Source organism: Canis lupus, chromosome 11 (assembly GCF_003254725.2).
Source record: "Canis lupus dingo isolate Sandy chromosome 11, ASM325472v2, whole genome shotgun sequence".
Lineage (NCBI taxonomy): Eukaryota > Metazoa > Chordata > Mammalia > Carnivora > Canidae > Canis > Canis lupus.
Window position 1 is genome coordinate 57,792,844 of NC_064253.1, and position 13,501 is coordinate 57,806,344.

General features: G+C 38.8%; 1 protein-coding gene across 2 annotated transcripts in view; it reads right to left on the reverse strand.

Moving 5' to 3' along the window:
- GRIN3A (glutamate ionotropic receptor NMDA type subunit 3A) overlaps positions 1-13,501 on the reverse strand; it is a 150,285-nt gene that overhangs the window by 32,023 nt on the left and 104,761 nt on the right. For both annotated transcript variants that reach the window (XM_025432653.3, XM_025432654.3), the window contains exon 6: positions 8,572-8,723. In XM_025432653.3, the coding sequence (XP_025288438.3) occupies positions 8,572-8,723 (152 nt within the window). The remainder of the gene's footprint in view (positions 1-8,571; positions 8,724-13,501) is intronic.

A 13,501-nucleotide genomic window follows, 5' to 3' on the forward strand; every position in this document is an offset into this window, starting at 1 on the left:
GTGACCTCCTCCAGGAAGCCCTCTCTGATTCATTCTTACTCTTCCATAAGTGATTCATGGGCTTGCCCGTGTCTTCTTCTCCTGCTGTCTCTGTGACGATGTGGTGTATGGGGTTTGTTCACAGGTCTGTCTCCCTGCCTGTGAGTTCTGTATTCCTCTCTGCATCGGCTGCACCTGATGCAGGGCTGGCACACAGGGCTTCAATACATGTGTGCTGATGAGTGGGTGGATGGATGGATGAATTTGTTCAGGTAGCAGAGCATAAGAAGGTAAGGCCTTTCTGAGATTGGCCTCCCTTTCTTCATGCACAATTCCACACCACATCATAAAAGGACACACGTACAGTGTTGTGCTTCTCAGGTTTCCAGAAAGCACTACCTGGATAGGATCCATCTGACCTTATGCTTGGCTTAAATATGAAACTTAATTACTTAGGCTATTCCAAGGGAAGCACTCAGCTGTCAAGGTGGCTCCCGACATACACGGGTTTTCAATTTAAAGCAATCTACAGTCATTAACTCTCCTTGCCTCGCCATAACTTTCATCAGGTTGGATAGCAGTGACATTTTAAATTGAAAAAGGAAGGGGTAGGGATGAGAGGGGCAGGAGGCTGTTGAGATGTGACCTAGTTGTCAAGAGCAGAAAAGACTGCATTAAAACTCACTCCTCCCCCACCCCCATACCATTCCCTTTGGGTTTTAAAGACAAAATGGAAGGAAAACTGACAGCATTGAAGCCTCTTGATGTGACTTATGTGATCTATTTGGCTTTCAATGTGTAGTTGGTTAATCCTTTCCTCCCCGTCTCCCCCGCCCCCCCCAAATATTAAGGGAAGGAAGAATGGATTTACCACAAGACAACTCCATTTTATCAGTGAACAAACTAGTAAGCCTCCTATGGGATGCATGTTTTGGTGGTCTTGGGCCATGGTCAGAGATGGAGAGCCCAGACTGGAGGCCAGTCAATTCACTGTCCTTCTCTGTGTCCCAGGATCCGTGTCTTTTAGGACAGGATCCCTCTAAACCTGTCGGCCTGAGAACTACAGCGTTCTTTGAGCTGGACATGCTACACAGCTCAATCTTAAGGTGAGAAAACAAACCTGAGAGAACTTTAGTGATTCGTTGAAGGTCACTCAGTTGGTTCATGGCAGACAAATATGATGACTACCATTCATTCAGCACCTGCTTTTCTAGATGGCAGGCGCTTTTATGTACATTATCTCTGTTCCTTACACCAAGCCAGAAGCACCAAATATTGTTCTCTCCAATGAGCAGAGGAGACTCAGAGAGGTTAAGCAATTTGCATTTGATGTTTTGATGTACCTTTGTGACGGAGATATTTTGAGACCGGTTATTTTTACATTTGCACCTCTACAGTGCTCTTGAAAACAAATCATTTACCGTCAGCTTTAAAAAAATAACCTAATAATGAGCTTAGCAGACATCTCACTTCATCTCTGCCCAGTGGTCCCATCCCTTATTAAATGAAGTTCAGGACTGGAGAGGCCATGGATGGAGCAATTTCAGGGATGTAGTAAAGGTGAAGTTGAAGATGAGCTCAGAAATGGAATGGGGGCAAAGTTTCTTATTGTGCACTTCCCTTGAGATTAAGAAACACCTGAAAAGTACAATGATTTACCTTTAGACTGTTCCAAAATTTACTTCTCCTTTTCCTTACACCATGCAATCAAGGTCTCTGAACTCCTGAGATGGAACTCCTTTCCCGGCAATGTTTAACTTCCTGCTTAGTATGTATTTGTTTGTCTCAGCACTCAATAACAGCACAAGGACACCCTTGGATTCAGAGGAATCGTTTAACAATCCGGCAAGATATGGATTCAATTGAGGTTGAGAGAGGTTAAGTAACTTTTCCAAGGACATAAAGCTGCCTCCTCATAGTAATGCTGGAGCCACGATGGCCTGGCTCCCAAGTGTTGCTACAGTGGACCTGGTTGTACTTCTCTCTCTTTTTTGACTAAGGCAAGGCATGAGCTGTCTGCCTTCAGGTTGGACCTGGGTTTGGGTGCAGAAAGTGCACATTCTCAGATGGTCAGGCTGCGGGCACTTTCCTCTAACTGTCCCATCTCCATCTTCATCTACCATGAGGGGCTGTGCTGGACATTCTTTTGCCCTTCCAGATCCACTCTCCATCTTTCTCCATCCACCTTTGTGCCCTGGGGAGGTCCTCTGTGGACCATAGTGATAGGATCCCTTTACCTAAGGCGGTAGTGGGAGATGATGATGAGGCAAGAGGAGACTGAGGTCAGGTATTTATTCTCTGGCCATTTCCTAGCCGGGTCACTGTGGGTTGGCTATGTCCCTTGTCAAAGGCTGGCTCTGGCATCAGACACCCCATATTGGAAGCCTGCTTCTACCATCAGCTTGCCTTGGGCAAGTTGCTAAGTTACTCAGTCTCCACTTCTTCATCTCTTCTGTGGTTCCTGTTAGGAAGCCCTCTGCCATCGCCTCCCTGGGCTCTAGGAATGGCTCTCTCCATTTTTCTTCTTGATCCCAGATATGATAATGGCTTCTTCACTTTACTTGCCCTGGGAGAATGTGCTATTTCTGTTGGTTTCCTTAAACCATACTTTTGCAAATGGTTTCTTAGAAACTCCTCAGACTCTTTGAGTGTGATATCCATTCTCTGCCAAGACCACTATTTCCTCTTCCTTCTCTACTATTTCCAGTTGGTTAAAATGTTCAACCAATTAGGTCTTCAATCCATTATTTAAAAGATATCATCACAGATCTTCATAGTTTTTTAAAGAATTTTGGTTTGCTAAACTGTGGTCTATGGTCTGCCATCTTCCTGTTCCTGGTTTGCAAGTAACAGATTTCACAAAACAGTTGCCCTGGAACCCTAAATTCACTCAGTGACTTTACCAAAAAAATTACATTTTTTGCTTAGTCAAAAGGAAATGGAGGAATTTAAAGTCTACCATACATTTCTCCAGTGGAACTGAGTGACAAGGAAGGAGTCTGCTCTGGGCACAGAGTTGTGTTAGGACGACTATGGAGAAACAACTGAAGTCAATTTAAAATTCCACTCTGAGAACTGCCGGAGTCTGGTCAGCAGAACTGGACCTGCAATTTTCTAGGTGACTCTGGGGACCAGATAAAGCCCTGGAATTAAAAAAAAAATGAGTTTATCCTCCAGAGAGACTGCAGCTAGACAGCTCTGGGGTTGCCATGAGATGGGAGGTGAATACATCAAGATTCTCACAGGGGAGGAAGTACTAATGTCCAATTACCAGAAATAGGAAGAAAAAGCATCTTTCATGTCATGTTAGTAGGTGACCATATTACTCATTAGCCAAACTAGGATATTTTTTCAGAGTACAAGGGTGCTTAATTACTCTGTGGCTTAATTACTAGGACTGGACCTGGAAAATGGGAGGTCAGGTCAGAAATTAACAGAGTGATGTTTTCCACAAGAGCCCCTATTGGGAGAGGTGCCCTCCAGAATATACCTGCTTCTGCTGCACTGTGCACTGTAGCCCTCCCTCTGGGAGGGGGGGTGAAAGAGTGGGACGTGTCTATTAAACTACTATTTTATTTACTCTATTTACTCTATTTACTTTATTTACTCTATTATTTATCCTTTCAACAGAAGAGATGAAGAAGTGGAGACTGAGTGACTTAGCAACTTGCCCCAGGCAAGCTGATGGTAGAAGCAGGCTTCCAATATGGGGTGTCTGATGTCAGAGCCAGTCTTTGTTTCTCTGCACTATCATAGCCTAGCAATGTATGGCATTTAAGACAAAAGGGCTGATAAAGTACTAACAGGTATGCTTCCTTCTTCTGACCTTTTCTGGGAGAAGAGTTAAAAAAAAAAAAGCAGGTGGAAAATCATGGATCAAGCAAAGGGAAATCCAGCAGGCAGAGGGCCTTCACAGAGGACACCAAGCTCAGCTGAAGATTGGCTTCATTTAATTACATTCTACCTGTAGGTTTTGTGAGGGTGACATTCAGAAATTCTATCTTAGGTTTTGTACAAGACAAATGTGTCAGCCTGCACAAGGATGTGTACTGCTGTTTAAATGCACACAGGTGAGCATTGTCATAAGCAGTTATTGCATGGACTGGGAGATGCCATAGTACAGAGCACCATTCCTCAGAAAGAATAGCTCCCTGTATGTTCAGAATGTTCCCCGAGGCTGGGAGTGGCCCTCTTACCACCACACATACAGACTCTTCTTTCATTTCTGTCTCTGAGACAGAATTAAGAATACGCATCTCTTCCATTCTCTTCATTCCTACCCCTCCCCTCCTTCCAAATTCAGCTGATCCATACGACCAGGTTGGTCTTAACAATCATAACTTTTTAAAAAAGATTTTATTTATTTATTCATGAGACACACAGAGAGTGGCAGAGGGAGAAGCAGGCTGTCTGTGGGGGGCCTGATGTGGGACCGGACCTGAGCCAAAGGCAGACGCTCAACTACTGAGCCACTCGGGTGCCCCAACAACCATAACTTGATCCTGTTATCAGTCTCTTATTCAGCTGCTTCCAGTTCAATACACCCAGAATTTCCCACAATGCCTCTCCCCTGAATTTGGCCCATTAAAAGCCATGGCTGAAAAAAAATTCAGTGTATTTTGTATGCATCATCTAAACAGTTTATGACTTCTGCTGATTATTTGTTATTCAAAATCTGTCCTCTTATTTGTCCATACTTAATTGGTTTTGTTTGAAATTACGGTCAGTCCTGGGATATTTATTTATTTATTTATTTATTATTTAAAAAAATATTTTATTTATTCATGAGGGAGAGAGAGAGAGAGAGAGAGAGAGAGAGAGGCAGAGGGAGAAGCAGGCTCCATGCAGGGAGCCCAACGTGGGACTCGATCCCGGATCTACCAGGATCACGCCCTGGATCGAAGGCCGCGCTAAACCTCTGAGCCACCCAGGCTGCCCTAGTCCTGGGATATTTATGATAAAACTTCAAAATCCTTAAAAGCATAAGTGACCTTGTGGTTAGTATATTTGGGTATAAGCTCAATATTTTACAAGCTTTATCTGACAATTTTTACTATAATCCTATAGATATTCCCACCACCAATTTGCAGAAGATGAGGCTTAGAACCGTCAAGTATCACGTCCTATATCACAAACCTGAAAGGGTTAAAATCCAGAACTGTCTCGAAAGCCCGTTTTCAACCATGATGTTATACTGTAAAGAATATTGATATTTTTATCTCAGGATAATGTAAAGGGAAACCATAATCACTGGTCAAAGCTGAGAGGACTCCTGTAGATGATAAAATCCAAATACCTTATTGTATAGATGAATGGAAGTGAGTGGGATGAGAGCAGAAGCAACTTTCAATTTGTCGAGTGAGTGTAGAAGAGGTCAGTGATTGCTTATTTAGCATCCACTCTCCCATCTCCTTCTTCCTAAGGGAATCTTGCTTTTGTTTAGGTCTTCTCTATGTGATCATATATTTCAAGGGAAGCTGGCCCATCATCAGTCCAAGGGGATGACTCATGATTGGTCTAATCCATCATGGTGATCTCATTCCCCTCACACTGACTGGATTACATAGGGCAGATGACACAATTTTGGCCAATGCAATATGAGGAAATACACTGCTGGTCTTTGGGGAAGGTTTTCTCACTTCTATAAAGAGCTGCAGGAAGACACCTGAAGATATCTATGAACCTCAGGAAATTCTCCTGACAGAGGGAGAGGAATATTAGTACTTTCATTATTTACTATTTATTGTGTCAGGTTTCTTACTAGGTCTATACATAAATGATCTCCTCTTCTCAGAACAAAATAGCAAGGCAGGTTTTATCATATTCATTTACGGATGAGGAAACTCAGACTTCATAGCAGTTAAGTCATTCAGTTGTTAATTGGTAGATTCAGGATACAAGTCCAGAAATGTATGGCTTCAAATTTATCATGCTTTGTGGTAGCTCCTTTCATATTGGAATAAATAGACTTCTGCTAGTCCCCAAAAGGATATTCCCCTGTATGTGTCCAATGGGGTCAGATGGTCCCTTTAGCTGATAGCTCCATCTGACGGTCCTTTGAACAGCCTAGAGGTGTGATCAGGAGGTGCAAATCATTCTACATGGTTGGCTTTGGGGACATGACTGGGAGGCTCCTTTTGTCTAATGTCTTGCTGTCAACCTTCAATCACTTGGAAATTTTAGCATTAGTTAACCATGGTCACAGCAAATAGTAGAAAACACCAAGCGATTTGTACAATTTAAACAATTGGTTTGTTTGCTTCTTGGCTGACTTGACATATAAGACCAATTTTACTTCTTTTAGAAAGAGCCATGCAAACCACTCCAAATAAAAATAAAAATGCCTGACTAACAGGGTTGTAGTAGGAACCAATGAGTTCATTGGTTTTGTCACATGGTAGGAAAGTGAACATGCTAGTTTCCTAAGTCCCTCATTTTCCTCTTTGCTTTCTTTAAATCTTTGCCCTATGACCATCTTCTCAATGAGCTATACTAAATTAAAAAGGAAGATATGATTCGGATTGAAACAGCGATTATGGGCAGGGTCTGGAGAAGTGAGATTTCAGCTGGGAATTTATTTATTTAAAAAAAAGATTTTATTTATTTATTTGAGAGAGAGAGCGTGAGAGAGCACAAGCAGGAACAGGGACAGAAGGAGAGGGAGAAACAGACTCCTCGCTGAGCAGGGAGACTGATGCAGGGCAGACACTTCACCAACGCAGCTAGCCAGGGGCCCCTCAACTGGGAATTTATAAGAGGCATTAGCTGGTAAACGTCAGGGGTAAGAGTATTTGGGAAGGATGATCCAATAACATGTGCCAAGTTGCCAAGACAGGGAAGCCACTCACATTTCTCTATCTAAAATAACCATTGTGAAAAAAAAAATAAAAACAAAAACAAAAACAAACAAACAAAAAAATAAAATAACCATTGTGGGGGTCCCTCGGTGGCTCAGTTGGTTGAATGTCTGACTCTCTTGGTTTTGGCTCAGGTCGTGATCTCAAGGTCGTGAGATCAAGCCCCAGGTCGCTCTCTGGGCTCAGCTCAGAGTCTGCTTTAGACCTTCTCCCTCTGCCCCTCCCCCTGCTTGTGAGCACATACACGTGTGAGCCCTCTTTCTCTCATATAAATAAATAAATAAATAAATAAATAAATAAATAAATAAATAAAATAAATCTTTAGAAAAATAAATAAAATGGCCATGGTTGTGGGAATGTAATGAGGCAGGAGGAAAGTGATGTGAGATGAAACTGAAGATGTAGGCAGTCCCACAGGGCAGTGTAGCCATGTTCTGCATTTCAGATTGTTCCCTAATTAACATGACAGGCCAATGCAGACTTCTAAACAAAAGAGTGAACTGCCATGTAGAAAACAAATTGGAGAAAGGCAGGCATGGAAACAGAAAACAGGAGACTTTTGCAGTGGTCTGGATGAAGGATGAGGGCTTGAACTACAGCAATGACAGTGAAGATGGCAATAAATGGGCATACTTGAGATATATTTTATAGAAGGGAAAATGTGGCTTGTTGATGGATGCAAAAGGGGGAGATATGGAAGGCATGAAGGATCCTTGACAGTTTCTGGAATGAGTAACTGAATGGACAGAGGCGCCATTACCCAAAATATGAAGCACAGGAGGAAAAGCAGATTTAGGAGAGAAGATCAAAGGTTCAGTTTTTGACAAGTTGAATGTGAGATGCCTGTAGGATATTCAAGAGTGGAAAGTAGACATATGGTTCTGGAGCTCAGAAGAATCTTTAGATATGTAAATTTGTGAGTTTTTGGCAATTAGAGGTTATGTGAAGCCATTGTTGTTGGCTGTAGTGTTGTGTTTTTAAATGTCTGGCTGATCTTGTACTAGTTTATTTGGCTTCTCTTTTAAATACCTGAACCTATGGTTCTTGTTATATCTTTTAGTTTCCTATCTTAATTATTCACTTTCATGATTTCTTTCTAATTATATTATAAAGGCACAGCACTGCAATAGAAATAAGTGGATTTTGACTATTTGTGGGCCTTGGGCAAATCACTTAGATCTCTAGGTATTAGTTTCTCATCTGTAAAAGAAAGGTTTTGGTTGTTTTCAGTTTAAAAAAATCTATGATTTGGTAATCTAAGAATTACCCATTAAGGTGTGTTTATTTTGTGAACCCACAAAGGATTCATGGTTGGACCGCTGGGAAATACTTTGAGTAGATCCTGAAGGATCTACTGAAGTTCATATCATTAGTCCAGTAATTAACAATTGAACCAAACACTGTTAATGACAATCTTAGATACTATTGCTGTAATTCAAACAGCATTTCTTCTGCATTTTGGGATATAACATATAGAAAAAAAGTGGAAAATTCAGACATTGACTCATCAAAATGGCATCATATTTAAATCCAAGACAAACTAGTCTTTATGCAAATTCCTACCGGAATGTACACTCTTCAAGTGGAGTTAGGAGTAATGCAAACATCATGGTGAGTTCTAGTAGATGTAATAGCCTAGATTATTGACCACAAGACATATGTAACAGCATTTCTTCATATTCTTCAAGGTAAAGTGATACAAAGAATCAACATTATCAGCACTCTTTTTCCTTACCTCAGTGACAGCAAAGCTTCTCTTTCCACAGGGAACCACTTTGTACCACTTATCATGCAACACATCCATGAACCCATGTGACTTGTATTGGCTGATTAGCTCGGATATATTGGAGGTCAGTGGAGAGTTGGGTGGGAGGCCAATGCCATATCCTAGAAGAAAATATAATACCAGATCAGCTTTTAATTTGAGAGTATCCTAAGAGGTGCCACCACACTTATGTGATATTGCTATCAGATCTGGTAACAAGGGTAGGATGAGCTTTCACCATCTTTCTTTCAAAGGACTCAGTAATATCCAAGGTATGATTACTATGCATCTGCTGCCTTTCTGAATAGAAGAGATGATTCTGGAAAGGAGAGGAATCTGTGCACTGTGTTTTAGTGGCACACTGTATTCCAAGGTCTTTTGTCCTTCCTTTCAAGATAATTTTTGAGAAGATACCTTTGAGGCCTTTACCAGGACTAGGATTGCCTACCCACCTCTCTTACAACCCCTCCTGTGAACCTTAACACACACAATTGGATTAATTATAATCCCTGGTTTATGACATTCTCTCATCACTGGCCATGCATGAACCTCTCTTGCTTTTATTTTGTCAATTTTTAAATAATGAGACCATGTGAACATACAATATAACATGAGAATTAAAACATCCACAAAAATTTGTCAAAAAAAAAAGTCTGGTAAGGCCAGGTGTTGGAGAAGATGTAGGTCCATAACATCACTTATTATGTTGCTTCTGTGAATACAAATTAATATAACCATTGTGGAAAATAGTTTGCTATTATTTTGTATAGTTGAACATTTATATCTGCTAGGACCAGTAATTTTAAAGTACATTCCTAAAGAGCTCTCTACAACCATACCAGGAGATATGTGCCAGAATGTTCTAGAGGCACTATTCATAGTAAACATTTGGAAAAAAATGTTCTTTGAAAAAAGAATGGATAAATAAATTGTGGAATATTTACAAAATTGGAATATTATATAGTGTGTAACATATGAACTAGAATTACATGGTATAATATGGATGACTCTCAGCAATACTGAATAAAAAAGGTCAGTCCCAGAAGAGTATAGCATGAATCCATTGTATAAATTTAAACACATCCAAAATAAAATAGTGTATTTTTTAGGAATTCATATGTATGTGGCAAAAGTACAGTTAGAAGAAAATCAAGGAACTAATAAGCCAAATATCCAGGATAGTGGTTATTTAAGGCAAGAGAGGCAGGGGAAAGGATGAAGGAGGAACACAAAGGTGAATGTAATGTGTTGTTAGAGTTTTATTAATCAGCTTGGACTCTGTATCCTCACTCTGTGGTTTTACTTCCTTTCCAAACTATTAATTCACTGTTACTCTCTTTGATGAGCCATGTGAAAGGGCTAATTAACTAATTTTATCTTTAGTTATTGGATAACATAGTCCAAAGAGATGTTTCACCCTCAGGATGATTGAGGAAGATAAATTAAAAGTATAACTAGTTCTTTTTTCACTGATAAAGACTAAAAGGCTGTCAAGAATTCAAAAATACTTCATGAAAACAAATACTTGCTATAATTATTCTATCTTACAATTTATTTCTGGACATTAGTTTTTGCTCCATTTTTTATTGCAGATACACAAATCCTTTTTTAAAAAATGAGGCCTGAGATGTGTTTATAACCAATAAAAGAGAAGAAATAAATAATGCAGAAAATATTTTTGAATTTTAAAGAGCTGTATGGGATTTTGTCTGTTGCCTAACAATGGCAAGTCAAGGAAATGATGACAACGTCAAGAGCATGATTAGAATTTTCCATTCAAAGAGCTATTTTGGGTGCCTACTTTGTGCTTAGTAGTTTTGGTTTGAAAAGCAAGACTGACAATACAAGACTTTACATAGGCAGCCTGTTCTGCTGATGTTATCATTAAATAACATTTTTTTGTAATGGGTAACAACAAGGAAGTAACCAGTTTTCTTTAGAAACTTTTATTACAATGAACACTACTGACAACTCAATTGCATTTTCATTCATTCAGTATTTATTTACATGTCAGGCACAATACTAGTCATATGTCTAATAAAATTCAATGACTTACTGACTCATCCATCCATTCATCATTCATTCAATCATTCATTCATTCAACAAATGTTTGCTGAGGAATAGGCACTGCATTAAGTGATCAGGATTTAGCAATGAACAAGGCATATATAGTCCGTTACTGAGTGTATATGACATTACGGAGATAGTTATTGTTGCACTATGTAATGGTTATTTCATTACTAGTGACATAGATGCCATGAGAGAGAACTTGGGGCATATAAAACATATAGTAGGAAGACTTGGAACTATCTGCTGGAAATGGGTTGATCATCAGGATAACTAATACCAGGTTTGCTGAATATTACACCATTTTCCCCCTGAAGCAATAACTTTCAAAACAATTTCTAACAGGTATTGAGAGATTAGTATACACTATGTGCCAAAATAAACTTTGTATGTACCTTACCTCATGTTATAGATCATGCACTAGACTAAGATTGTATACTAGACTGTGGTATGTAGTTGAGTTAAATCATTCTGGAATTTAATAAGAACTGGAACATATTGATCCCTACTGTCTACCAGGTAATATTCCACATGTGTCTAACCCCTGTATGAACTTATACATGATAAGTATTACTTTAGGACTTAAAGAGTGAATAAGTAAACTGACCAAGGTCACACAGTTTGTAGTTGGCAAAGCTAGCATTTGAAAGTAGGTCTCTTTGAGTCTAAAGCCAATCCTCTTTCTACTGTGTCCAAAACTAGATATGATCAAGACAAGGGAATACTTGGCCTATTTCCTCCTCTTCAACACAGGTTCTATCACTACAGTCATATTGATGTAATCTCCCTGAACCAGGCAATTCAGTAAAGAACCACAATCAAAAAAAAAAAAAAAAAAAAAAAAAAAAAGAACCGCAATCATCTAAATTGATGGCTTTTTTTCAGCAAACAGATATATATGTCATTCATGGACAGATTGTTTATACACTTTTCAATAAGTTGTGTAAATAAATGTAAGTACAGCCCTGACTGATAGATGATTATACATATATGAAGAAATTAACTAGCAAGGATACTCCCTGACTATATCTTTTCTTCTAAGAATCATCTCAAAGCCAACAATTTGAGCCCAGGTTAAGTTAATAATGGCAAAATGTTTTCATTTTTCATTTGATATGCACTTATTGCACACTATTCATCTATTCATAATTCCACAAACATGTGTTGAATGCTTATTCTGTGCCAAATACTCCACCAAAGGCTATGGAGGCTTCCAAGCTAACTCAGACACCATTTCTATCCTTATGAAGCTCATGGGGGCATTGGGGAGATGAAGCAGACATAAATAGCTACACAACGTGGTAGAAAGTTACAGGACTTTTCTGGAAAACAAGATAGATGATGCATAAATTCAATAAAGGTCAAATAGAAAAACTGGATGCAATGAGGAGGATAGATAAAATTCTATGGAGTTTAGAGGAATGAGCTTGCTACCCAATGAGAGGATGAGAGGAGGCATCTTAGATTGATTCTTGATAGTGGCATTTAGGGTAGATGAGACAAAAATGCATGATGTAAAGTTTAAAAAGCTGAAATTAATACTTATAATAAATCTACATATTCTAAGAATAGAATTTTGGCACTACAACAAAAGTATTAAAAATGCCTTAGGGAAAAAGCTATGTTGAAGTTGCAGGGACATTTATAAAAAATTGCTACCTAGGAAATAATAAATATTAAATCACTCTACTCCATCACTTCAAGGTTAATTTGCAATCTGCTAAAAATAGATTACTAGCCTTTTAAATTTTCTATTTTAATATATATTGAGTATTGATATTTAAATGATTATTAGCATTAATAATGATTATTATGAGCTAATTAAAATAAACTATGCATATAGAACAAGGGGAGAAATTTCTCATGGGAAAAAGAGTTATGTGGTGATTAGAAGAGGTATTTGTTAAAAGACATAAAAATCCATTTTATTCAGAAACACAAAATAGTAAAACCTTGAAAGTTTCATTTCTGTCCTTCTCTTTATTAGTTGCTTTTCAAATTTGATTGTGTTCATTGGTTAAAGAATTTTTATTTTTAAATTGCTGACTCAACCTAGCAGCCTGAGTTGCTTTCATTATCATTAGAAACGTGGCTTTGCAATAAAGAAGAGGTTGACTATTTTGTGGTTGATGGATGAAGCAAAATGGAATCCTTCAACCCTAAAGATGAAGGCATCAGGCACCCTGGAAATTGGATACAGCTTAATAGCCCAAGAGAACAATTTTCAGAACAGAATTCTGATCTTTTCCCCATGGATAAATCAGCTTTACTCAGCTAAGAGTGGGGGAAATATATTTTGGCTAGCAAATGTATAGTTGGAAATTCATAGACTAAAAGAATCTTCCTGAAATGTAGTTGGGTAATAGATATTTTGAAAATGAGATCTTAGATAGGGTTAAAAAGGCTTCAGGAAGAAAGATTAATTCATTTTTGCTGTCTCTCCTTGGAATACCATATTTAGCTACTCTGGGGCAATGGTTGAGAACATATTGTAATAGCCCCAACTGTAAAGCAGACTTTAAGAATGGGTTTCCCTTACCCCCAAGCACATGAGAGTGAAGAGAGGAGTGCGTGGGAAAAGCTGAGATATAGGAAAGCTATCTATCCTGGGGTAATTTTATAGGGAATCCGTCTCGGTCTATTAATTCAATATACCGAATAATAATTTACTAGGCACTCTATGCTTATCCATGCTTCATATGTATTATTTTACTTAACCCTCACGACTCCACTCTAGATGTGGCATTCATAAGCCCATTATGCAGATGAGAGGCCTGAAAAACAGATGAAATGACTTGCTCAATGGGGCACAGTTGATAACAGCAACTGTATT